This window comes from Sycon ciliatum, chromosome 8 (assembly GCF_964019385.1).
Source record: "Sycon ciliatum chromosome 8, ocSycCili1.1, whole genome shotgun sequence".
NCBI lineage: Eukaryota > Metazoa > Porifera > Calcarea > Leucosolenida > Sycettidae > Sycon > Sycon ciliatum.
This window is the reverse complement of record NC_088650.1, coordinates 4,871,710-4,899,296: the sequence shown is the minus strand read 5'-3', so window position 1 is coordinate 4,899,296 and position 27,587 is coordinate 4,871,710. Positions and strand designations below refer to the sequence as shown.

At 47.9% G+C, this 27,587-nt stretch overlaps 2 protein-coding genes across 2 annotated transcripts; both read right to left on the bottom strand.

Annotated features, from left to right (window-relative positions):
- Nucleotides 1-870: 870 nt before the first annotated feature.
- LOC135822867 (EEIG family member 2-like) lies at nucleotides 871-12,647 on the bottom strand. The gene is made up of 11 exons (XM_065335702.1): nucleotides 12,425-12,647; nucleotides 12,222-12,342; nucleotides 8,955-8,981; nucleotides 8,563-8,676; nucleotides 7,863-7,909; nucleotides 6,951-7,586; nucleotides 5,743-5,813; nucleotides 4,101-4,230; nucleotides 2,279-2,322; nucleotides 1,972-2,041; nucleotides 871-1,693 (listed from the first exon to the last, which is right to left on the bottom strand). Exons 1-11 carry the CDS (start codon nucleotides 12,556-12,558, stop codon nucleotides 1,645-1,647), a joined length of 1,443 nt encoding a protein of 480 aa, XP_065191774.1. The 5' UTR covers nucleotides 12,559-12,647; the 3' UTR covers nucleotides 871-1,644.
- A 946-nt stretch (nucleotides 12,648-13,593) lies between these two features.
- On the bottom strand, nucleotides 13,594-26,873 carry LOC135822865 (tensin-1-like). Its single transcript, XM_065335699.1, has 11 exons — nucleotides 26,496-26,873; nucleotides 22,609-22,698; nucleotides 21,843-21,914; nucleotides 20,959-21,105; nucleotides 20,162-20,496; nucleotides 19,516-19,756; nucleotides 18,332-18,698; nucleotides 17,454-17,838; nucleotides 16,130-16,543; nucleotides 15,715-15,874; nucleotides 13,594-14,605 (listed from the first exon to the last, which is right to left on the bottom strand). Exons 1-11 carry the CDS (start codon nucleotides 26,682-26,684, stop codon nucleotides 14,384-14,386), a joined length of 2,622 nt encoding a protein of 873 aa, XP_065191771.1. The 5' UTR covers nucleotides 26,685-26,873; the 3' UTR covers nucleotides 13,594-14,383.
- Nucleotides 26,874-27,587: the final 714 nt, after the last annotated feature.

Genomic DNA, 27,587 nt, shown 5'->3' with positions numbered 1-27,587 from the left:
GGCGGGGAAAACCCGTGAATTCGCGAGTTTGCACTCCACTGACGGAGAGTTATCTACGTTTAAATAATAATAATAATAATAATAATACGTAGAGTACGTAGATCATGGTAGATACTAAGATAGGGCTCTGATAACGTAGCTGGTCCGTAAGTGGATTGAGGTACAAATTTATGACTCTCTCCCCAGCTCGATCTGGTCGTACACTGCCGCGTTCGGAGTTGCCAAGGGCAGCTTAGTGATTTGAAAACTCCGTATGGCGGAACACAGATGCGCATGCAGTTTACGTAAGACTTTCCGTAGATCGACTACGTTTTTTACTAACGTAATTACGTTATGCGGGACCTCTCTACTCATTCAAAAAATGTACCCTATTGTACAACGCACACTTGTACATTCTCTTGCATGCTCATTCATACATACTCTCACACCAAGAGACCAGATATGACCGAGTTGACAGCCCAGAAATTGCGTACGCGTGCGACAGCCCGCGAAAGTGCACACTTTGCAACGACCTGATACTTGAAAAATTGACTGAAAAGTTACTGCGTAACCGTTATCTTTATCGGTTAACCGTTAATTCTTCGTAACCGGTCTGCAACCGGTTAATCGGACTAATCGTTTGAGCCCTACTATTGACACACATGCCACCGCACCAGGCGCGTGCCCCGTATGGGTTCCTGGGTGCCCGGAACCCCCCCTTTTCGCTCAAAATGCAAGATTTTGCTTCATTTTTTGACAAATTTCCCGGGGGGGGGGGGAGAGAACCCCCGGAACCCCCCCCCCCCCTTGAAGGGCACCGGCGCACGCGCCTGCGCACAAGCATGATTTGTTGGATATCTTGTAAAAAAAGAAGAGAGAAGAAGAGGTCGATTCCCTTCACAAGTATTACATTATATTTTTCACATTAGCTACAAGCTTTAAGCAAAGGTATTGAAGCCAGCCCAGCTATCAGGGCCTGGCGATGTAAAAACAAAAACACTGACACGGCTTCCAGGTGTGGAATCTGATCAAACACAAAGCAAACGGGAAACTGACAGTTACCGCAGGTAATAGTCGGGCGAGTTTGGACAAACACACGTAAAAATAACTGGTTCTGACCGGTCTGGCTTTCACGGTTAATGCGCCGGGCAACAAGCGGGGTGGGTGAGCAACAGACATATAGTCAAGCCTCTCTCAATGGAAATAGAAATAATAATTAAAAAACAAACAGGAGAACACACGGGCCTAGTTCATCGCGCACATCAGCTAAGGTTTGTGGGAAGTGCGTGCATGTGTGTTTGGATGCTAGGGAACAGCTAGCGCTACATTGGATTTTAACAGATGATAAAAAATACGTCGACACACACCGTGCTCTGCTAACGCCAATACCACTGCGCAGCAGCAGTTTGAAAAGGCATATATTAAAGCCACACCAGGTGGAACAATAGGGGATGCAAGGGGCGGGAGGGGGTCGAAGACAGGGCACACTGCTCATATACGTTAGAGACATGAGCATAGGTGCCACAGAGAAGCATTACATCACACAGCACAGTAGATGACATGATTGCATGACATCACCGGGTATTGCATCGCACCCTACGACATCACAATAGTACCATAGAGTACATCATGGGATGCTGGCGCGACTGCTCCAGTGAGGGGCTGTCAGCTCTTGACATTATCCACCTTGACGGGGACGTAACGATCCAGATGCCTAAAACACACACACACACACATAAACACACACACACCTCAGACCTCAGACATGCCCATCGCGGGAGCGATGATAGCGAACAGCTATGTTTTAGACATAGCAACTTGTGCTGGGACACACACACACACACACACAAGTACACAGAGCAAATGCACAGTGATAAACGAGAAGCTGTGCCTTGTCAGAAGCGCAATCAACACCGGAAAAGCAGAACCTCAGAAAAGTGATCTTCCGGAGTAGCATATGCAAAGCATGGCAAAAGCAAAAGGTAAACTCACCTGCCAGAGGATCTGCCAGACACAACTGTTCTGCCCTCTTTGTCAACAAATAGCTGAAGACTAGGATCCGCTGGAGAGAAAGAAGAGAGAGAAAGCGAGACGGTTAGTGTATACAGGCGGGTTGGCATGACTTGCGCCGGCTCCCCATACAAAGACGCAAAACATTAATTCTAGCATGCAGACATGCATGCATGCACGCACTTACGCGCACACCCACCCACACCCACAAACACTTACACGCACGCACACCCACCCACAACCGCACTTGCACACAAGTATTCAAACTGTCCTACAGTGAGAGTATTACCTCGCTCAGTCTGTTTGTCGCCTTCACCTGTGCTTGAAGATGATCTGCAGCACGACATAGTGTCAAACAAAACAATTTGTCAATATATCAGTCAAATCTGTCATACGCGACTGGCCCTCGGTGGACTAAACCTGTTGCTTACAGTAGATATAATACAAACATGGCATATCCGACACATGTGTGTACTTCAATATACTTACCGGAGTCACCGCAAAGAAGTGGTGATCTATACATTTGAAATCAGGTGCGTACATCAATCTTATAGAACTGCCAAGCGTTCAAAGCAGCAACCGCTTGGCTTCACTAGCGGCAAAGCCTTCTCTTGAAGGACAGGACCTATAAGTGGCACAACACGCTCGAGCTTTTGCGAACCAATCCCACATTGCTGAGATCAGATCGCCGTATTTCGCCTTACAAGCGGCGAAGCTTCCTGGATGTCTCTGACAGCCAACTGCTCAGGATCTTCTGTTTGCTCTTGATGATGGATAGGACTTGCGGGTTTTTTTCCAATGCCAATTCGATCAGCGACCAATCACGTCGATTCGCCTTTCCTTGACTCCTCGGGGCCTGGATCACCCTAGGCTCTACTCTCTCGCCAAGTGAGAGGCAACAGCGTTTTTTGCTGGAGGACGTAGTCATGTTCCTGTCTCACTCAGTAGCAAATTCCGGTCCTCTGGCAGTCTGGAATGTGAATTCTCACTGTAATTGTTGTCACTACGGAAATGGGGTGGTTTCCACTGAGTTGTCATGCAGTCTCCGTTCACGAAATTACAATCGCTGGTCTCGCACACAGATGGTCGTCCTCAACACGAAATTACAATCGCTGGTCTCGCACACAGAGGGTCGTCCTCGACATATCAATTCGACTGTGAAACCGTCTACGCATTAAAAAAAGGTTGCCGACAGCGGAAGTCGCTCATGGCAGATTTTATTGTAACCATTTTCACCAGGTGACGCCCCATACAGATACGATTAGCAATATGAGTACAGGATCCATCGACAATAATCTCATCCACCTGCAAAGCACTCAGTTTTATTTGTAAGAACTCTCTCAACATCCAAACAGTCTTTGCGAACCATTCAACAACTTGTGGTGCCACGCATACACAGTAAGGCTGTGTTTACATGAGAAATTTCAACCGGGTCGAGTTCACCCCGGGTTGAAAGTCTGTACGATAGACAAAAGAGGTGAGCGTTTACATGAAGACAGTTGACCCGGGTCAAATACTGATATGCCGCCAAAAGTCCACTTCTACAGTCCTGTATGGTCACGTGAATCCGTTCGCGCAAAATTTGCATCTGCAGTGCCGTTCAAACCTGGCGCGAGATACGCACAGAAGTATGTTTGTACGATTTTCTTGACCCGGGTTGATTTCAACCCTCCCCTTGGGGGGGGGGGGGGGGGAGGAGGTTTGAAATCAACCCGGGGCGAAATTTCAACCCGGGTCAAGCGCAATGCGTCATGTAAACGCGCCATTCATTTTGCGTACATGGCGGGTTGAAATCTGACCCGGGTCGAACTCAACCCGGGTTGAAACGCTTCATGTAAACACAGCCTGACTTGATATCACGTTGTAATCCAATAACCTCTACAGCACACCAATGTCTCTATCTAGCAATTGTGTGAGGGCTGGATTACGTTGCCAGGTCAGAAGGTAAGTGCCAAGGCTCGGATTCTCTCTCCCCCCCCTCTCTCTCTCTCTCTCTCTCTCTCTCTCTCTCTCTCTCTCTCTCTCTCTCTCTCTCTCTCTCTCTCTCTCTCTCTCTCTCTCTCTCTCTCTCTCTCTCTCTCTCTCTTTCCCTGTCTCTCTCTCGTACACACCCTTTGAGAATTGAATCAATGATGTCATCGTTGTCGAAACGTGTATCACACACTCTAGTAGCCTGCTCGTTCTGCATGTGGCGACGAGATGTAGTCGACGTTGCCACCGACATACTCTCGATCTTTTCAGCTGCAAGTTGAAGAATACAAAACACGCAGCACATCATGCCAAAAACGAATCTTAGACCAATACACACTACATGTAGCCACATTGCAGGAAGCCTGGAAGGGCATCAATGGGACTGTATAATAAGGATAGAGATGACCAAGTACAATTCTTCACTTAATGTTTATCCTGATGATGGGCCAGGCCCGAAAATTTGGTGGAATGTAATGTGATTCGCAGTGAAGAGACCATTTTTGGAGTTGGAGAAATGAAGAGTTGTCATGTACATGTGTAAGTGGCTGCGTTGGAGTTTACAGACAATAAGAATAGATACCCAACCAGAGGAAATGCACACCAGCCCCCACAAACGCCGGTGAAGCCACCATGACTTTGCTTGCGGCTAGAGCAAACCATCGCGTCCACTGCCAAGTCCCACTCTACAACACCCATGTACAACACGTTGAAGATTACTCCTGGCTGGAATACTAGTACACTTGCGTCAAAACTGCAGCCCAACGACATGGCTACAGGAGAGTGCCGACTATCCACACCCCATAAGGTACAGGACCGTTTCCAGGGGGCTGTGATAAGTATGTTAGGGCGAGGAGGCAGACACACACATCTCTAACACGCACATTTCCCCATGTTTTCCTCATTTCTCGTTATATCTTTTAGCAGTACCACAGGAACAAAACAAACTCCAGCTCCAAATTTCCCACAGGGAGAAGTTTAGACAAGACCCTGCTATCATGTGTTCTGCACATCAGTGCTATTATGCTGCGAATGGGAAAACACAGTAAAACTCATTTTGCACCAAATATTCAGCCCGGCCGAGTGTTTCGGATAATCGATCACTCGGCTAGTTGGCGTTCGGATTACCGGCACTCTACTTTATACATGCTAGCCAGGGCAACAAGCAGTTAACCCTCTCAGTGCCACGGGCGACTTTAGTCGCCCAGAATGAGTATGGGTGTACAAATAAATTCGTATCTCCACTTCTACACACAGGAGAGTTACAAACGACCACTCTACGTATTCAGGAAGACCTTGGCTATCAACTCATCACATCGCTTTGTGTCCGTGGGGATAGATATCGCCAGGGCGAAGCCTGAAGTGCGCGCGCTCGGACAAAACATGACGTATGCGCATCGTGGGTTTCTCTATTTCTTTCTCGGCAACCCATGCGTATTGGGTATCAAAACATCGAGATTTTCAGTGGCTTTCGGGCCAACTTTGTCCGAATTTCGTGCGTTGAAAGTTGACTGCACTGCGATCGATCGCGCGCGTGAGAAAGTGCAGATGCTACGAAAATGCAGAAAACGGACTTCGCTCAGGCGCCCTCGCGAGGAAGACTATTTTCGCTGCATTTTCTCTTCACAGCTGTCTGCCTGGCCATGATATCTTTCCAGAGAGCCATCGTTTGTAAAGATCCGTGGATATACAGCTGAGCTATGAAAAATTTGAGTTCGCCTCAACTCAGAAAAATTTTTCTGACCCCCTTGGCACTGAAAGGGTTAAGATCATCTACTGACAAACCTGACTGGATGTCAGAAGGATCGAGTGCAAGTTGTCCAATCGCTGCGGCATGTGGGTCCCAGCTGAAATTACTGCATAGCAAAGGAACAAAAAATAAAACAACACGATGAGCCTCCGGCAAAAATTAACTCAAAGGAAGGGACACATGTACACACACACACATGTACACACATGTACACACACACACACACACACACACACACACACACACACACACACACACCTTAGACCTTAGACATGCCCATCGCGGGAGCGATGATAGCGAACAGCTATGTTAGACATAGCAACTTGTGCTGGGATTACACCATTCAACAGCTTGCAAGGCTGATGAATTGACCGCCACTATTTTTAGCCTGACACACACACATACACACACATACACACACACACACACACACAGAAGAAACATTCTACTGATGGCAAGGATCATGATTTCAGACACAGAAGCACCAAACAGTGCACCACTCCTCACCACATCACCGGCATACATGTACCGTAAAGTACCGCCAGAGCGCCCCACCAATCGTCCTTTCGTGGTCGCTCTGGGGAGGCAGGGGTGGCTGCGAGTGTGTGAGGTGGTCTGTACTGGGGTCATACACACACCTACGCAGCGACTGTCTCAGTGAAGAAACGGCGGCTTGGTGAAGGTAAATTCCATGTTGTTTGCGCTGGCTGCAGCTCTGGGCACTGCAGTTCACATGGCTCACCGTACAAGTAAAATGCGAAGCGACCCCAATGTTGCAAAAACAGAGTGAACCCCGTACGACTAGTCGCACCAGACCATACGACGGTCACTTCTACAGCCGGAAATGAGTCCTCTTTCAGTAATTCAGGGTGGGGCGCTCTGGCGGTACTTTACGGTACATGTGCATGTACTTGTATTCAATTATTGTGATGTACATGCACTGTGCCAGCTCAGCACACGAAGCACAGAAGCCATATCATTTTTTTTCGACTTGGCCTTTCATTCCATTACTCTTCAGGTCGAATACAATGGTGATTAACAAGGTAGTAAGCAAGAAAAAATTATATGGCTTCTGTGCTTCGTGTGCAGATTTGCTTTCCTCCAACCAAAAAACAAACAAAAAAACTGCCAGCTTCGTCAACATTGGTTACGTCCTTGGTACTGAAAAACTACACCGAGAAGAACGGAACAGCAATGCACAGGAAATGATGGTGAGCAAACCTGGGTCTAACCCACAACATACCGTTTATGTGAGCGCGCGACCTGGTCGTTGTTGAAGGTGTATCGGCGCGCTGTTCGCGGCAGTGTCTCCGAGAACGCAGGCGGCTGTACTGAGGATGCACTGCTTGTGCTGGACGGCGGAGTTGCTGACCAGGCAATGTCGGATGCCGGACGATCACCTCTCTCTCGCTGCGATGACAAGGCACCGCGCTGCGTCACACTGCCTAAGCCAGCCACGCCGCCAGCACCAGTGGCTGCAGCACTCGAGGCGCCGCCGGTTTCAAACCGGTCTATGCTGGGCAACGACTGTGAGTTGGTCGATTGTAGATTGTCGCTGCACAACAGCACCACCGCCTGGGCCGACGCGCTGCTACTACGCGTCGCTAAAGACGAGACTGTCATCACGTTGTTTCCACTAGCACAACCAGCAGCAGCAGCAGCAGCAGCAGTAGTAGCAGTAGTGGATGCAACACCAGCGGTACTGCCACTTCGCATATGAGCAGCAGGCGAGCTACAAACGCCTGCAGGAAATGAAGCCGGTGTGCTTGTCGGTGAGTTAAGTTCGGCGATTTCCACACCACGAACGTTGCTCACCCCAGCTCGGCAATCGGCAGGATCAACATCACTCAATCGCTGAGCGTCACGGGAAGTAGGCCTCCTGGAAGAGAATATCCGCACATGAATACACCCACACACGCATGCACCCCCCACCCACACACGCATGCACCGACACACCCAGCCCGCATGTACCCATACGCATGCACCCACACACAACCAGACAAAATAGCGAAATGAGATCACGACCGATTGTCATTATTGTCATTGCATGTGTGCTAAGAGTACGACTAGCAGTACCACAGGCAACGCCCATGCACATTAGACCTAAGTACAGAACACAGTACATTCGAACATCACGCTAAGTAACTTGACCTACCGCTTGAACATTGGGTCACCTTCCAGCAAAGAGACAGCGACACGGACCTGAACAAACACAGGAGGAGAACACACCACCATACCAATGTGCTATACGCAGGTGCTGTGGGCATGCAGCATGCAACATCCAACATCAACATGAACAAATACAGCGATACAATGGTAACTGTTGCACGGTGCTGCCAGCTTTTCTTCCGCCGAAATTAGGGTCCAACATGAAGTAACTCAACTAAGCAAACTACCAAAAAAAGCTACTGTTTGTCAGAAAAGGGTGTGTGCGTGTGAGAGAGAGAGAGAGAGAGAGAGAGAGAGAGAGAGAGAGAGAGAGAGAGAGAGAGAGATGTGAACTCAAAGCATTTGGAGTTCTGTAGCCGTTGGATTGGCTGAATTCTGCTACGTCTGATAAAGATCTACACAAAGGTTCCCGAAAAAACGGTATGCACAAATTTGAGAACTAGTTTTCCGTGTTCTTTGATAGGTCGAGTCACAGCGGATCTGATGGAGTAATTTCTCTTCCTCTCACAGCCCACCAAAAACTGAAGAAAAGTGATATTGAAATGTCCTGACAGTGGACAAGTAACAGAAAAGCAGAAGTGTTGTGGGCTGCGTCCAAAAATCTAGAAAATGAACATGTCCTTTGAAAAGGAACTCTTCTGTTCAACAATACAACCAGCCTCATGATCTCTTGTGCCGGAGCATACCTTTAGAATAGAGTTATCCTGCCGTCGATTCTGGTCATATCCTGAGAGGATACACTTGCGCTCGGTGGGACCTGCTCCAGAGAACTCGGCTAGGTCGAAGTCCACGAAGCCAAGCTACGGACATTGACACACACACACACGCGCGCGCGCATGCAGCAAACACACCCCATGGTAACATCATCGCATATGATTCCTGCGACAACAGCATGGCCCTTCACAGAGGTGCAAAGAAAAAGAAAACTAAGAGAGAAAGAGAGAGAAAAGGATAATGTGCCAAATCCCTATGGCAACACCTGCCACAACAACAATAACAGCAGGCCGTCACTGCACAATTATAATGCCTTTACACTCGCCATATGGATCAATCATGTGTTCTCTAAGACCTGCAGTACCTTTTCAACACGTCCGCTCCTTGCATCCTGCAGCCACAGAAGCACAATATACCCACATAGCAGCACAACAAAAACAAGGGAATGAGAAAGAGAGCCAAGACGTATACATGTAGGCCCAATATTAGTTTAAGTCTAAAAAAAGCATACCCATAGAGGAATTATTGATTGGCCAGGTGAATGGCTTCAAGTTACTGGATGAAAAAGCCATAGGCTATCTACAATGCTGCTCAATGAAAACTTCATCACCAGTTGGGTCCCTTGTACACTACGTAGCAAATCGTTTATTTACTGCGTTCCTGTAAAAGTTGTCATGTCAACTGACGTCATATGGCGAAAAAAGTAAAAAGTAGTGCAATGTATTCAGCAGATCGCGGACGGGTATACAAAGTTGCTTTTTAGTAGGGCTGAAACGATCATCCATTTAGCCCAATTGATTACTCTTTATCATAACGATCGATTATAATCTTTAAGAGGCTGCACCTGGAATATGTACGTGGAATGGCCAAAAGTGGAAATACCAGACGCGACCCTGACCTTCGAGCTTCATGCTCCAGCTTCGTTGTACTACACTAGGACTGTCCTCGATGTTCGAACTCGCGCTGCATGCACTGCGTGTACTACATCCTGAGCGGCTGCGAAACAGCGCGTACAGTGTGTAGTACTGTGTACTATATACTCTGCGCTGCATGCACTGCGCGTATAAGAAATTAAAAATTTAAAAAACGCAAAATAATCGTAAGGCCACCCTTTCTTTTTTCGTTGTTTAACGTCCGCGCCCGCGTACCTTTTTGCCTCAGACTGGAAAAAAAAACAAGAAAGTAGTAATACCAATAATATGCGAAGTTGTAAATACATGATTGTGTAGTTTCACAGTGTGCCGATCATGACCTTAAACTTATAATCTTGCCTCCCGGGCATGCCTTTGTCTTGTGTTCTTTTTCTTTTTTTGTTGGCTTTTAAATATCGTACGGTGTGTGTCCTAGTAAAAATCCAGATGTAATGAATTCATGACATGCTAACTCCATGCTATGTACCTGTTTTGTTGGATTCATCAGGCATGTGCTCCAATGTACCATCAAAGAGTGTTGTTCTATGCCTGCAAGTGCCGTTAGACCCAGAAATATTGTATATATCACATGCTTTACTGGTCAAAATGTTTGATTGGGGTTTCCAGTTTTTGGAATGGGCTTTTGTTTTTTTTCCGCCCTCCCGCGTACCTTTTCGCGGAAAAAAGGACGTTAAACAATGAATTAACAAAGGGTGGCCTAATCGGTAATCTTAGGGGTCGTCGCAAAAGTTTTTTGTCGTCCCTGAAACGAACATGATTCATTTGGGGGGGGGGGGGGGGGAGCGAGCCAAAATCGCAAGTCGACCGACACTGTACATATGACATGTACATGCATGCGAGTTTCGTCGTCCAGCATAGCAAGCTGTGTTCGTTTCAGAGGGAGGGGAGGGGGTCCAAGCGAGCCAAAATCGCAAGTCGACCGACACTGTACATATGACATGTACATGCATGCGATTTTCGTCGTCCAGCATAGCAAGCTGTGTTTGTTTCAGAGGGAGGGGAGGGGGTCCAAGTACGAAATGAACGATGTTCGTTTCAGGGACGACAGAAAACTTTTGCGACGACCCCTTAACGATTGCTCGATCGTTAGAGTTATCAAACGAGTACTCGATTATGCGGTATACTGTATAAGCAGAAAAATTCGTCTGGAATTTAATTTCGTCTTTTTCGTCCAAGGAGCTTTTGGACTAAATTAAATGTAGGACTAATGTCGATCTGCCCAGCTTTTCTATACACTCTTATGATCCATGGACGAAATTTTCAACCGGACGAACTCATTTTTTTTGGAGTTGGACGAAATTATTGACCGACGAAATGTTCTGCCTCTACAGTAATCGTTTCAGCCGTACAATCTTTTACCCGTTCCTGCTCTTTCAGATACATGTAGCAACTTCTTTCTTTGTTCTTCAAACTTTTTGCTGTTCTGGCACCATGTGGATGCCTGTTGGCGTCCTGTTTCCTGCTTCAGCTTTCCATCGGACTTTTCGGGTGCTTCTGAACTTTTCGGTCTTGAACTCTTTGTGTTCAGCTCAGGCCGTAGTAGACTGTACTGAACTGTGACTCGCTTGATCGGGTCTCATTGAGCAGCACTGTGCATGATAAAGCCTGCCTACTCTCTATACAATGTAGATTGTAGGAGGATGATCTTCAGTAGCTATTCAGTACATTGCCACTAGACTGCACAGTGCGTACTGGGATCAAAAAGCAGATTGCACAGCCACAAGAAGGTCCATAAAGGCTGTGTATACTCTTGAATCAACTGCCAGCTTACGCCCCCTGAAGTGCACACTTATCTGGAACCTACACGCTCGTAAAGTAACGTGGACTACATGTACATGACTGTGATAGTAACTGAATTCATGAAGCTACTTGCACAAACAATACTTCAAGGTACATCCACGGTGGCAAGTGAATACCAAGCAGCTCCAGGCATAACCAACTCTACTACCAGCAGAAGAGTTTTGTGTACTGTTCAAGATATAAAGGGTTCTTTCTGTATGGTGCCAATCCCGCCCATGTGCACTGACTCAATAGGACTTGCCCTACTTGTACATTAGTCCCTCTAGGAACGCACAAAATAAATTATTTACATGATCACACGTGTATTTCAGTCTTTCAGTACTGTAGGATGGAAGCTTGGGAATGAGTTGCAAGAGTTCTGCAAGCAGAGTCGCCTCAATAGTAGTAGCCTAGTTCTAGGTACTACTAGTACTAGTAACTACGCTGCGGAAACTCAGCCATTCCAAACAAGTTCCCATTCAAACGCCATGCAGTAGCTGGCCAGGACAAACACATGACGTGTTGCATGATTGTGTCCAGAAATGTCACACCGATTTAGCACACCTCCTACAGCAACTGACATGTTGCAATGCTCAAGCGGCGCACAGAATTACCTAGCTACACTGCACCATGGCTGTCAACAATGCATACTATAACTAAAATACCAGCACGACAATCGTGGGAAGTACGACACACAAAACAAGCAGTTTGATTTTTGCCAAATTTTAAAAGTACAAAAATTGAAATAAGTACTTCGCAGGCCCATGAATTTAAAAATACTTCCACAAGACGAACAGAGCAAGGCACCAGGGTTCATTTGTGATCTTATAGCTTTCTTGCAAGCTCCAAAATTTCGCTCACTTTACGCTCCCACAGGTCACCAACGAACAGCTGTGCATGTGCTGATTGTTGTTGCTTACCTTGCGAACAGACACGCGAAGCAAACACGAGTCTAGAATACCCGTCTGAATCGGCGCGTGCATCTTGCAAGAGAACGGATAAGTGTGATCCCAGAGGACACGGTGATTCTCCACCACAACCCTGCACCAGCATACCAAACGTCAAGAGTTTTGACACTTGCCCTGTCCAACAAAATTACAATTGTGCTGAATTCAACTCGTACCGTTTCGACTCATTGCAAAAATCGCCTCCGTCGATCAGCCTCATCTTGGCGAAGAAGGAGCCACTTACAAAAGGCACTGAACACAGCTCAAGAAGATCCAACTTCACGTTGAAGCGGAACTTTTTCTTCTTCATCTCTGCAAAATGGTCATTCTCACCAAGTGAAGTGAACTCTCCCACACCATGCACCAACAAGAAAAAAACGCTTGCACAGCAAATCGTCCAAGATTTTTCATGCAAGCAGATTTGCCCGTCACGTCATCACGCAAGTCACACAACCACACGTACACGTACACGGATGCAGCCTACACTTTATGTACAGCCAGGGCACATCGAGGGATCCCTACGCCTACGCTGTACACTACTACTGTCTGTACACAGGTAGACTCTCCAGTCTCTACGTGTACGTAGGGCTCCCTGACGGCTTGCGTGCGTGGGATCGATCCGGGATTCTGGATCTTCTCGTACTCGATATCGAGTCGTAGATTTGCCTGTGCAATGTACTAGCTCAGCTCAGTATTCAGGTATATGTATTGCCCAGTGCGGATTAGTATGGCCGGAGTGTGGCCCAGTATGGCTCAAGTTCAAGGCTATGAATAGTATCAAGAGTGCATTTTGGGGGGGGGGGGGGGGGGGGGGGTATGGGTACGGGGGGGGGGGAGTCTTGAATCTTGATACATGTACTGATGTAGTATTATTGATAATAATATGGCCTGGTAGTGTGGATCAGCATGGCCCAGTGTTGCTCAGTACATGTACAGCCAAGAGTCTACTCGGACAGAATGACTGTGACAATCCGGAAAAAGCTGACTGACTCATCGCATTGAGCAGCACTTAGTACACTAACAGACTGGTGACTGGTGAGGGAAATCCCGGAACCACATAAATGAAAATAGCACTGGGCGATACGCAGCCTGGCTTCGGCCGACTACACCATGCTGTTCTGTGCTCTCGCCGCTATTGTGATGAGGCCGGATTTCTCTGGTCAAAACTGTAGGATAGTCTCCAACACTTCAGTTGTGACCAGGGAGTACTTACTACTACCCACGATGATCCTTATCCGTCGGCCGGCTCCCAATCTGTACTTCCGATTCAGAAATGACGTTGAAGAAGTTGGCTGCTTACAACACAAAGCTCACACTTCCTGTCCAAACCACTGACACCCAACTGTGACGTCTCCAGGTATTACCAACATCATCTCCAGTACCACCACTCTGTCTAAGTTAATGTGAAATGCAATGCTTACCAGGCGGTAAAAACGCCGCAAGCGAAATTCCGACCGTGATCTTTCAGCAAAACCGATGCACAGCTCTGAGTCTGGAAACACTATACTCACTCGTTGTTCTCTTTGTTCTTCTGTATTGCAGCATTGCCAACTGCGAGTGACAATCATTGATCTAGAAAATCTGAGGCAATCCTATCATGGACGGCACGGGATATGGGTGGTCAGTATCAATTTAGCCAGCCAAAAACAGTAAATTATCGTGTCCGTTCCCGAAGGGAACCCACGACGGCCGCTAACACCCGGTAAACCCTAAAAGCCAGCCAAAAAGAGCATGATAATTATGTCATTGTGTAGTCCATATTTGAAGCATTGGAGTCATTAGTGAGGGAAATAGGGTATATTCTATTAAGAGCACATGCAATCTGCATGGGCTCAGTGTACTGAACTGGTTCAATGGCAATGGTGAGCAGCAGTTGAGCAGATGTGTGTTCAGCGATATCACCGGACTGTGCAGCCGTGTACTGTCTATGTTCCATCAGGCATAGAGGACTATGCTGTTGGATGCCTCGCACCTTAGAACACTGGTCAGCTATGGCTCTGTGCTCGAATGAATGCGTTACTCAAGTTTACTCCATTTGGCGACGGCAACATGCTCACTGTAGGCAGTGTGTGTGTGAACTGTCACACAGTCAACGACTCGGAGCATGGATTGGCTCTGCGCCGTCACACCCGGCCTCAACTCAACAGCACTATGTTCTCACCGCCGATCAGGTTGTGATAGTCGTCGTCAATCATCAGTCCATCGATGCCATCGCCATCGTCATCATCGTCGCTGTCGTCCTCCAAGCCCAGATTGGGATTGAGCTTGACGATGGACAGTGGTAGTGGCAACGGCCCGGGAGTGTGACAATGGAAGGAGATCAGCGACCCTAGGTCAGCGAAGCACTGTTCTTGACCCTGCAGCGTCAGCAGAACCACGCAACATGAATGACACACAGCTGTAACATAGCAGCACTGAGTATGTACGCCTACTGTAAGACATGTATATAACGAGGAAGTAAATCTAACGTTTTAACGGATGACATTTCTTTGTTATAATATTATTAAGACCCGTTGAGGCCGTACTGCTTCATATATGTTGTGTGTGGATATGCCGGAATACTGCAAGATCGTTAACATATCTTCTCGTTAACCTCTGAATTTTGGACAATCGTTAAGTTTGCGACTCGTTATAATAACACGTCTTACAGTATGTAATAGCAACGAAACCAAAATTAATATCTGGAGCACTAGCGGCTTGTTCACAATACATGTACATGTACTACAGTGCATTTAAAAGTGTATACCATCTAATACCAAATATCGTAATACATTTTATGCCCACACCTATACTATAGCACAATTTACTATTTTATTTATACTGTACAGTCTGTGATTACAGTGTGCAGGATCTTCTTTTTTTTTTTGTTTTTTTTTTGTAATTGGGCATTCTCTACCCAATTGAAGCAAATCTGAAAACTACTTTGAACTAGTCTGACGTTCATTGCTTTCGAAGCACAGCTTACAGTAGTTAGGGGAAGTGAAATTGGCGACCTTGTGACCTTGTGGACGCAACAGTGCAACCTCACCGCACACCCCAGTGTCGGCTCCATGTTCGCAGAGTTGCTTACTCATGTAAAGTAAAGTATAGTTGGCAAGTTCGCGTAACCACCGGCTATACCATTGCGTCGAGGAACACAATCAACTTAGGAAGTGTTTCGCTTGTGCCAGACCAGCACCATGCCTCGTATACCAAGGTGGCAGACGCTTACTGATGTGCTGTGTACAAAGTCCTTTTTACGACAGTGCCGACCTCAGTGCACATCCCAGTGTAAACCTTTGCTAAGGCTCCACACATGTAGAGCTGCCTATTGATGAGCTCTGTTTTTACTTGGCCCAACAGGGCCATCGTTAGGCGCTGCATCTGCCGCTAGGGTTTACCGGGTATTAGCGCCGTCGTGAGTTCCCTTCGGGAACGGGCAAGATAATTTACTTTTTTTTTACAGGGTCATGCAGGGTGTACTCACAGTGAAGCGGACCGTGCCATCGTCGACTTGCTCGATCAGGAAGTGGGTTATTCCGTCATCGATGCGCAGCGACAAGGCAAAGCAGTTCTGGCGGCTGTGGCTGTCGCGCACGATGAACGCGCCGACCGGCTGATGAGACAGGATTTCCATTGCCACCTCCCTATAGTGAGACAGCAGAACGCAGAACACATGTTGTAGCCAGTTGTGTTGGAGTACAAGATTGGCTGAGGAGGGGGGGGGGGGGGTGGTTCTTGGTTAAATATAGCTCACTCGCAAGGGTATTACAACCGAATGCAGGGTATGGTGTGAGGGTCCATTATTATGAGCCCGCATGGAATTGTTTTGGATAGGAAGGGGGTGTATGGAGAGAGCAAAATGCAGGTATCCGATGGTAACATGCACGCACTTCTCTCACCTCGGTATGCCCGACTGGAACCATTGTGCGTGCGACGGGTTCATTTCATCGTCGCTTTGTGCGATGCTGTCGTCCAGGCTGACTTGCCTGGGCCTCCTCCACTCCACTGCGTCCTCATACTCCAACTGGGCCCGTGGATCACACGGACTGTTCTCTGCGCTCAATCCTTCGGCGGCCATCTGAAGGAACTGGAGCGGATCCATGTTAGCTACGGGTGACGATACCTGGGCACTCGGATCGGCTTCCGTCTGGTACAGATCCAGCCCAGCGGCTGCGTTCTGCAGGAATTGGAGAGACTCGCTAGCACTGATGAGCGAAGCTCTTTTGCTTTGCTTCTCAGTTAGCTGCTGTTCTGGAGCTGGCTCTGGCTGCGTTGGTTCATCCGTGATGGCTGCGGTCCGAGGTAATGTCCGCCTGCAGGCGAGAGAGGTACAAAGAACAAGACACAGATGCAATTGTGAGGTCGGCAGTGTCCCGGATCCTGCAGTGAGTGCACATATGTATGTGGTTCATTGGCTCTCCAGTCCCAGTCCTTGGCTACACAACAACAAGACAGTACAGTTGTGTGCATGTGCTAACCGGATTAACCATGCACGTACATGTACATGCTATACTATATAATTATGTGCATGTGCTAAGTAACCGGATTAACCATGCAGGTAACCATGGTAACTGTTACATGTACACGGTATACTGTAAGTCGACAAATTTTCGGCCCATTCTAATTTCGACCTCCCAGGGCTAAAACGCATTTCGGCTGCAACACATTTTCGGCCACACATGATCAGGCCGAAAATAGCCGAAAATAAATATGCGCCAAATATAAAAATTTTGTTGACTTTTTAAATACAGTAGTTACATTTGTCATTGAGCACTCCAATTCTCATGCATACATGCATCATCTCCAATTCTCATGCATACATGCATCATCTCCAATTCTCATTCATACATGCATCATCAGTGCGAGAGAGGAAGTTGACAAAGCAAAGACTACCATGGAGATGATGGTCGTATTTCCAAGCGGATTCTGTTCATGCAGCACTTTTATGCATGGGCGATGCTGAACGGCATACTGATGTGCAAACACTCTCTGCATATTTCATGCTGCTGTTCACATTGTGTTTCACTGGGCACCATGCACGGCTTTTACACTCGCCACGTAAAGTGGTCATTGGCTACCCCAGCCATGTATTGTTAGGAATAAAACTAAAACTAACTACACTAAACACACAACTTTACGGTGTCTTGCTAACCTAGTTGCACGAAACAAACCGTACATACTACGCATGGGGGGGGGGGGGAGCTCATTGGCATACGCACTTACTTTACACGCCGCGGTACACCCAGTGGTGCTGGCTGGGTTCCCTGTAAGGTGTCAGCAGTGCCGGCTGCTGTACTTTCCATGCCGACCATGTCCACAGCCGGCTGGTCATATTCTACTTCTGTGCGAGCTGGACGCGGCAGAGCCGGAACAACACTGTCCTTTGGCTGCATGTACCCGTCTTTCTTCGGTATCGGCGGCGGCAGAGCGGCCGTCACCTGTGCTTGCGACGACGTGTCTCGCTTCGATGTTTCGCGGGCCATGCGCACCAGAGCGGCTAGCTCTTCGGAAGCGTTCACGTCCTCGTACGACTGCTGGGTCACCGGAAGCACAGGAACGGCGCTCAGCGCATCTTCAGGCAGGAATCCACCCTGGGGAAGGAATTGACCTGCACATTGTGTAGAACAATGAAAAAATCCAGGATGCAATGAAGAGTGGATTAACAACACCGTTTAGCAGTTGCATCTTCAGGCAAGAATCCACCCTGAGGGAGGAACTGCCCTGCACATCGTGTAGAACAACGAAAAATCCAGGATGCAATGAAGAGTGGATTAACAACACCGTTTAGCAGTTGTTTAGAGGTAAAGTTTCGCACTTTAAATTTCAAAATGCGCACATTTTTGCAACATTGCAGTCAGTCAATCTGAACTTCAGTGCCACCAACAACACTAATACTGCAGAATACCGTTCTCGTGCACATCTCCCAGTTTCCGCAATGTTAACTTTGCCAACACCGAAGCCGCACAAAACAAGAAGAGTCAATGGAATGATGCACATCGGTGGTGTGATCAATGCCAACCTACTTGTAGATCCATCTACAAACTGTAGGCCAGGGAGTTAAAAAGCATCCAGGCATTACTCATTAAACATTAGTTGCATACCTGAAACAGACTCGCGTTGGTGCGGCAATGCTTTAGTTACCGCTTTCTTCTGACTTTCCGGTGAGCTTGAATGCCCTCGTGGTGGCAGAGGCAAGACATTTGACGCCAGCTGTCCGTTCTCCATACCATTGTGCGAGTGGTGCTGGTGTGCCGCGTCGCTTCCTATGTGCCCGCCGTTTGCCGGTGCAGCGGAGACCCTGGCTGGTCTGGCAGCTTGCTCCGTGCCACGGGGAGGCAGCGGGACTGCATTCTGGCTACCTGCAGTCGTTTGTGGTGCGCCGGACTCATCCGCTTTACCGCCATGTGCAACGAGTGGTGATGCGCCAGATTGGGCGCCAGCAGTAGACGTCATAACCCTGCGACGCATCTGCAACATTAGATTACCACAACAAAAGAGTACGTATGACTGTGGACTTCTGACATGTCACATGACTGTAGTCACGGAATTGACCAATCTCAGTGCACCTAGCAGGGCCTACATGAGGCAATCAAGGCATCATATGACTAGACGTCCATACTCGTTCAGCGGGCCGTAATTATCCCATCGACTTCTCTCTTCTACTCTCCCCAGTCTCAGGGGCGGCGTGGCCAAGCATTTGGCAGCTGCACACCAGGCCAGGTGTGTGTGTGTGTGTGTGTGTGTGTGTGTGACAACTGTGACGACCGACCGCCTAGTGATGCTCCTCCTGTTGCCGAGGTCCCGGTATGTACAGCCTGCCGGCGTACTTTCAAGTCTACTGCTGGCCTCAAGCGCCATCGCTGTGGACCCCGCCCGAAGCGCCCTACAGTGACTGATCGCCATCACTTTGAACATCACTGCCGAGACTGTAATCAACGCCAGTTTCGGAGGCGACAGGACCTGGAGTGCCATTTGAAGCACTGCCTACCTCTCCCCTAACCTCTCTGACAGTACCTCCCTTCGGGGAGCGGCGTGGCCATTTCTGGCAGCTGTCAATAGTAGTAGTAGTAGTGTATGTGTGTGTTTGTGTGTATATGTGTTTGCTTTGTAGGGTTATTACTTTTAAAGTGGCCCCCATACTACCATTGATATGAAAGCCCTACACGTGTTTGTTAATGTCCTGATTCAAGGGAGTAAGTCTTGCTTCCTTAGACTTGCCTATCAGGCCTTGTTAGTTTCTTGTCTCTGAAACCTTTCTCATACCACTAACAATACTGGTACTTGCCTGGGGGCTTTTTGCTGGATCAGTAGAGTCTCCCTTTCGCACCACTCTTCTCTTCACCACCAGACTTTGCCCAGCGGGTAGTGTTTCTTGTGGATGCTGCTGCTGCTGGTTCTGCGGCTGTGGTGGCTGCTGCTGCTGTGTAAGTTGTTGTTCTTGCTGTTGGCGACGCTTCTGTTCCAGCAACTCCTCTCGCTGGTGCATCAAGTCAAGCCGTTTCATCATCTTCTCCTGCTGCTCCTCCCTGCGTAACAGTCCCGCACAAGATACATTTGAGCACTTGAGTACTACTGCTAGTAGCCTGCATGGTACTATTTCAGAAGTACAGGAAATTCCGATAGAGGGCCCAGTTCTAACAAATATCATGGAAGGAACTTGACAACTTACACCAGTCATTGCAGCAGCTACAGCGCTATTCAATGAAATTCCATCGAGTTAGACACGCATGCACCAGGCGCTGTCCAGCCCTAGACCTGCAAACATTGCGATGTTCACTAGTGCAGGGCGAGAAGCTGACTCACTCGATCGGATTTCATTGATGCTATGGCACTGCACATAAAGTTAGTTGACATGCAATGATACTTGGTTAGGATCTGGTCATGCAATATACAGAAATAGAAGAGCAGAGAAAATGGTTCATTGGACCTACCTGATCCTCCGCTGCTCGTCAGCACTCTGCGGCCGTGGAGAGTGCGACGCCTGTGCCTGTGCCTTCAGCGTATCCTGCTTCTTTTGCTCGTGTTGCTTGCTGAACATTTCCAGCAGACGCTGCTGCTCAGCAACATCAACCTCAGCTACGGACTCCGGCAACGATGGTGGCCGCGAGGCAGGCTTGCCAGAGGAACCTTGCTTTGCTATGTCCTGGAGATCCCCGGACGGTGACTTGATGAGTTTAGGCGCATGGGCGAGATGTGACTTGCTGGACAGCATCTCGACATAGGCCAGTTGAAACGCCTCGGACACGAGATTGCTGAGTTCGTCAGGCTGCAATACATGAGAGCATGCCACATACACGAAATCAAATCGTGATATATGCTGCCTTCTTGGTTTTTATTGATGTGGTCAGAACTTTAATATTGTGAACGGTACCATTTGGCTGTTCAACAATGCAACAATCCTCCTCTCCTCTTCCATGCGCTCCCAGCATGGAGGAGAAGAGGAGGATTATTGCACGTGTGCAGAACTATGGCTGACAATGCTATGGCTTCATTTCTCGTAGAAAGGGACCCACAGTTACCGTATCACCAATACCAGTGAATGTACTCAGAATGCAGGGGCGTAGCAGCCGGGCCGGCTCTGGCTGGACCACTTTTTCCTTTCTCGCCCAGAAGTGCCCAGAATGCAGGATTTTGCACCCTAATTTCAAATTTTTCACGCGAGACACCCCCGGACCCCCTCCAACCGGACCACCTCCAACAGCGGTGCTACGCGCCTGGAATGTCTTACCGTCTCCTCCTGGGTGCAGTAGACAACGTGGCATAGCGTTTCACCGCCTCGTGCCGTCGGATTGCGGGCCACGAATGCAAAACACTGCATGTGCCTGAAGCCCATGGACAACGAGATGCGTGACAATGAGTGTGCCATGAACAATGTCTGGATGGGCATGGGCAGAAACCGCAATACACAAACACGTATAGGAAGTTAGAACTCTAGCCTATGATCTTCTCTGTCTGGCTACTGTGTACGGAGGGAAAGCAGCAAAGCAGATCCTGTGGAGGACGTCCAGGATGGTTCTTGCCTAGCGGCATGAAACTCGGAGTAACAAGCAACCGGAACGTCCTCCGCTGAGTCTGCTATGTTCTAATCTCTGTCTCTGACATTGAGCACTCTCTGCAGCTCGGGGATCAATGGATTTGAGTAGGGATGCACCACAAATTCTGGTTATGTCATTGTCATTGTTACTTTGTACCAAGTTAGGAGAGACATCACGCAGCATATGCTGTAGGGTGGTTTTAATCTACTTGCATTGCACTTGGCTATGCTGCCCAGTAGGCAAGACAATGGCTGTACCACCCAACAACACACTCTATCTTAGTATCTATAAAGACCTCAGTCGTCACTGGCGATGAAGTGCTATTGATACATCTAGCAATCGCAACAGCGCTTATATGAAACCAAGCGGAGAAATTGGACCAAATCAAAGTGGTACAGTTTTATTAACATTCTCAGCTACTTTGTCAGCTTCCCACAGGGTGACTGAACTCAGTTCTCTTCGGAAGAGATATTTTTTAAATGCAGAGAAGAAGCAAGCAGGATCAGATACTTGCTGCACATGCACACGTTTGGCCAGGCGCCACCCAGGATTGTATCCTTGATGCCTAATGACTGACCTCGCCATCCACGCGGAAGATCTTGATGCCATCTTTCAGCACGACCACTTTGACAGGAACACCTGGCGCGTCCTGCCGAGGACACATGATTAACAGATAGAGCAGCGAGCAATCACGCAAGGTGCATCAGAGTGACACATCCCGAAGGCTACGGAAACCCAGCATCGTGCTTTTCAAGCTGCCTGACATTCGCTGCAAGATATTGCCAATGCCTTTTTAATAGAGACACACTCAAAGCTGCACGTTGAAGTCGCACGGGGCACTGCTTTTTAAGCTTTAGCTTCCCGGGGCATGGTTGGCAGCAAAAAATAACCTGAATTGTCTTTACCTGACTAGATCATCACGGTGACAATGTTTAAAGTGAATGTTCTGATGCTATACAATCATACTCCAGGGGGAACAAGTCAGTTACAGTTACAAGTCGAAAAGCCTTTTGAAGTAAGAAGCCCGAAACTTGCAGTCTCCTCTCGGGTGCTATTGCAGTTTTGTCTCCAAGACAACTGGTGATATTCATCCAGGGATCTTACAGTGGAGACAATGTATGGTTGCCAGCCTAGCGAAATGGCCAACATTAACCATAATCTGGATGTAGGAAGGTCGAGGATGTTGTCATTTGCCACGGTGCTTGAATCTGTTACTGGCCTTCTTGATGGTACATGATTGCAAGCCAAGTGAAATGGCCAAAGTTAACCTTAATCTACATACTTTGGATGTACATGAAGGAACGTCAAGGAGGTTATCATTTGCGCTTGAATCCATTACTGACCTTCTTGATAGTCAATGCTCTGAGTTTTCTCTCGACGACTTTAGAGATGTCTTCTCCCTTAGGTACTGCAGCCGGGAATGAGCCAACATACTAACAGCGGGGAGTAGAAGAAACCAGTGCAGAACACACAACATCTCAGAACCGTAGCAACCGTAGCAACCGTAGCTAAGTGACTTACACAACTTAACACAAGTATACTGTACAACGGGTAACGTTTGTGACAATAAATGTTTGCGTTTTACAAATAATTGAGACTGGTTTGCGCTGTTTAATGTTTGCGATACAGTCGAGTCAGTCGTTGCACTGAACTTTACATGGCGCGAGTTTGCGTTGTTCAAAGTTTGCGATTTGGGGCCGCTCGCAAAATTCGCAAACATTTTTACGTCGCCATAGTTACTCGTTTTACAGTAGTGCTGCTCCATGAAAATCGATCGTTTGAGTCGAGTTTGCGCTCTGCACCATGTACCAGTGCACAGCCCAGTGCTGGCAGGTCTCGGGTTGCGCAGCGTCCGACACTGCGGCGTACTTGGCTCATGCAGTTGGATTTCATCGCCGAGCAGCACTGTATACACCCTGTGTGTAAGCTTCCTGATGAGTTCACCAGATATGACAATGACAGCATGCAAGGTACAAGGTGGGTGGAGGACAACAACCTGTAAGGAACAGTGCGCGGGACTGCAGCAATAAACCGTTTGGAAGGGGCCCTGGCCTGTGGAAGTATACTGTATGTACAAACGGGTACAACATTATCCCTGGTTTTGCCTGAGTTTGTGGCAATGCCATAACATAAAGTAGTAGTAGTTGAAAGTACCTAGCTAAGTCAAGTGACCTTTCTGCCAAGTAAAATGTTACGCTTCTAATACTCCAAGAACTTTATTGAAAAATCCAAGATGATCCGGAAAAGAATCAGAGTAGTGGTACACAAGGTTATGCTAGTACTAGCTACAGCTACGCTAAAACTCCTCATGTCTGGGCAGGCTGGGACCGAGCACTGCCTGTAACTAGTCTGGCAATTGCCCGTGACTCGAAACATACATACATGTACTTACCGAATGCAAGTAAACATATTTTATGCCAATCAATAGTTTTGGGCCGTTTTTTGTTGCGATGCCAGTTTTTTTGTGACTGTAGGCGGGTCAGGAAGGTGCCCGGTATACGGTCATGCCCGGATTATGGACATCATGCCCGGATTATGGACATCATGCCCGGATTATGGACATCATGCCCGGATTATGGACATCCGGACCTGGGCAGTTTTACTGTACAATGACACCAGTTTGGTGTCCATGGTGACGATGGAGCACCGACCCCGACCTGCAGTAGATAGTCATTTCTTTTCTTGGTCGTTATTTTTTTTTGTGAAATTCTGCAATCCACCTGCAACTGTGACTGTGTTGGGAAGTTGCGCTGTACTAGTTATTATGGCAGCTCAGACTCGGTCTCAGCCTGCCACGTCTGATTAGAATAATTGTGCACCTGGGTTGCCATATTTCCATTGTGTCAAGTTCGTACACAAAGGGGTCGTGCAAAACCCAGCACGCACTTGCACACTATCAAACAGGCACTGCTAGAATCGGTGTTGCACTCGCTGAGCACGAAAATCAGGGGTTGGATTTCAGTTGCTACCACTGTACCGTGGAATACGTACAAGCACAAAAAGCAGTCTGTAAATGACCCATGATGTGAGCAGCACGGAGCACGGAGCACGGAGCACGGAGCACGGAGCACGGAGCACGGTCGGCTGCATGGAAAATGGTCACGCCTGGCCGCCAAACGTGGCAGCAATGCTACTGACGTGCACGAGAAACTCAATCACACGCACAGTTTGGAAAACAGGCAGCCCCGGTGATACAGGAAACAAACTGTATTCAACAAGTGCAGTAAAGTGTTCATGTAAGCATACCACCTGCCTCGTCCGGAAGGATGTTATTATGAGGAGGCTGTAGACAAGGTCACAGGTTTTATAGGGAAAGGATGTTTATAAAAAAAGTCGAAGAGTGTAGTCAGTTGTACTTCAAAGTACTACAATTTAATAGTGCATGCCCAGTGATGCCCATTCAACTGCTGGGATCCTCGGGTTGCATCTCATTCTCAATCTTACGGAAGTTTGGTGCTGTGACCTGTAGGCGAACTGTGTTTCGATGAATGTGGTCTCTCAGCGGTGCAGTTTGTTATGAGTCTTTTTACTAAGTGCTCTGGATAGAGAGGTGATGTTACACACTTGTGGCTGTGCACACCAGCCCACCATACATACAAAGAGCCATGTCTGGTGTATTGCATGCTGGGGAGTATGGTATTGCATGCTGGGGAGTATGGGACAATGTCTGGTGTATTGCATGCTGGGGAGTATGGTGTATTGCATGCTGGGGAGTATGGTGTATTGCATGCTGGGGAGTATGGTGTATTGCATGCTGGGGAGTATGGGACAATGATACTGTAGATCTCGCACAGACATGTCGCATTTCCTGTTTGTACACCCCTGACTGAGCTACTAGTACTACTGAATAGTAATGCTAAACTCAACCATCGTGCACTGTATATGCACTGTGGACTGGGTTTGGGACACCGAACATTTGAGGCACATTGCACTCTGAAGCGTGTTGTCTGATGTCGACATGTCCCACGCTGGGCCACAATCCGAACGCAGTACAGTAGTCAGGACAGCAGCATTTGAATGAAGAACGGCCTAAGCCCTTAGACTCCTTACACAGGCTACATGCAGACAACACGTTTCTTCACGCTGCTGGCCTTGCCAATTGTGTCGCCACGATGTGTTACTGTTGAGTTCTAGAACATTCCATGGCCAGCAATCGAGGACATCTGAGAGTTGGAATTTTTGTACTCCTCCGAGGTGTGATTTTTGGCGTGCTGGGCCAAGCACAAGGAAGCCATCTGCAAAAAAACTGCAGAAAATGGTTGTTGTTTGATCCTTTGGTGTAATCTTTGTTTCTAGTTGAAGCTAGTTGCTGTTTGGAGCAGAAACGCTGAAATTGACTATTTTCTGCATGTACTCATACATGTACTCATGTACTCAGTCATGCAGTCTGACTCGTATTTTAGCTCTTTTTCTGGAATGGATGCTGCTCTGCGCCCCTTGGTGAACATTTCCTGCGCTCGTGGAGCAGCTGAAAAGGACCACTGGTATGTCTGGTTCCTGGTTTGAAAGTGGAGAGTCGACTTTTGTGCCTTGAAAAAGGAGTAGAGAGCGATAAAGGTACGTCTGTGGCTTATTTTTGAGTGCTCCTCGTACATTTTTGATCGTGATAGAAATTCTCAGACCAAAGTCAGACCAAAGTCAGCGCGATGATGGCCGTACAGTTTTCTTGTGGATTTTTTAGTTGTTTCATCTCGTATCTATGTCAGTATCGTGATGGTGAAGTGGAGAGGGTGATTTTCTTCCTCTAGGCTTCGTTCGGCCGACTTTGCTTCGTCGTCGTTGAAAAGTGATCCTGAAAAAAAGGTCGATTCGCAAAATTATGTTGATTTTCAATGTACGTGATGACATGCGATTGCTGGCTATGATCTGCCTGCATTATTCGTCTTTATATTTCGTAATTCGGCCTCCCCTTCCTCAATGCCCTGATGATGCCCAATGGGCGAAATATTGGCAAAGTTATTTATTTGGTGCAGCTGAGAGCCTGTTGCCGGAATGGCGATGTTTTCATGTACATCCAGACAACGTGATTTTTGTATGAAACGGAGTCGAGAATATCTTACTCCGGTGAAATACTACTACAAGCGTGGTGACAGATTTTGCTTGCCTACCTCGTTTAGTATTTTACACAACCGACCACAGAGACCATCACAACAATCACGAATAGGAGATTACAGTGTGCATGATGCTAACCCCTTTTACCATGTTTTACTTTTACAGTTTTAGCACTTACATACGCTGCTCGCTGGACGGGCGTGAACACGCCACTGAGGGACCTCACCGGCTTGAACGCTCCGCCTGAGAGAACGTCTCTGGAGCTGGACCCGTCGCCGATTGACGCAGCCGGTATGCGTCCGGCGCGGTTGGCCGCCGCTCGCTGCTGTAGGCGCTCCTTAGCTCGGTTGTGTTTGCCTTGCTTCATCTTCGGCTTCGCCCAACTCCGACTGCACTGTCACCAGCTAGCTCTGCGAGTTCGTAAAACTACATCCCCGTTCGATCAAGATAGAATAGTACGGATTGTTTGTTCAGTGTTATAATAATTATGAGGGTCACGGAGAACATTGATTGAGCCAAGGAGATGTCCAGCTTTGATCAATGCAGCTGATTTCCACGCTGCCTCTGCGCCTGTACCGCACGTGTGGAAATCAGTTTGAAAACCGGACTTTGCAGCAAGCCGAACTCTGTCCGATCTGATGAACGTGCACATTACATGGCCGATTTGGACTAGCATTGACGTGCGCCGCAGTGTCAGATGAAGGGTGTGCACCAATGAGAATGTACGAACTCGTACAGAATCCGAGTACCCGCTTGACACACTAGCAGCTAGCAGCCTCAAAATGTGTGGTCACCAAGCCACAAAACAGGCAGAGTTGACTTGGTGACAGACAAGCATTACTCGCCATTAGTTAGTTGTCGAAAGACATGCGAACATGTCCATGACTGGGCAGAATCGACCCATAGCGCAAATCATGCACTGACTCTGTTTGGATCTGTAGCTGAGTAGATGAACGCCACCACTGTCGAACCTTGGCCTGTGTGAGGTCTGTCATTGAATGATTCCTTGTTTGGAAAGGGCGGTAGGAAACAGGGTCTAGCACACGCGAGTATTACTCTAGGAAATGGTCAAGACTTTGCATAACAGGTCATCTAACACTAACACAGTCACAAACAGGGTCCTCCCTCAGCTTTACCCCCCCCCCCCCCTCATTGCTGCTGACCAGGGCACATCTAGTAAGTCACTGTGGCTGCATGTCGCTATGTCAGTATGTGTGTCTGTGTGTGGTACAGGGGGATATATTCTATGCGGATCATCATCCAGACATTT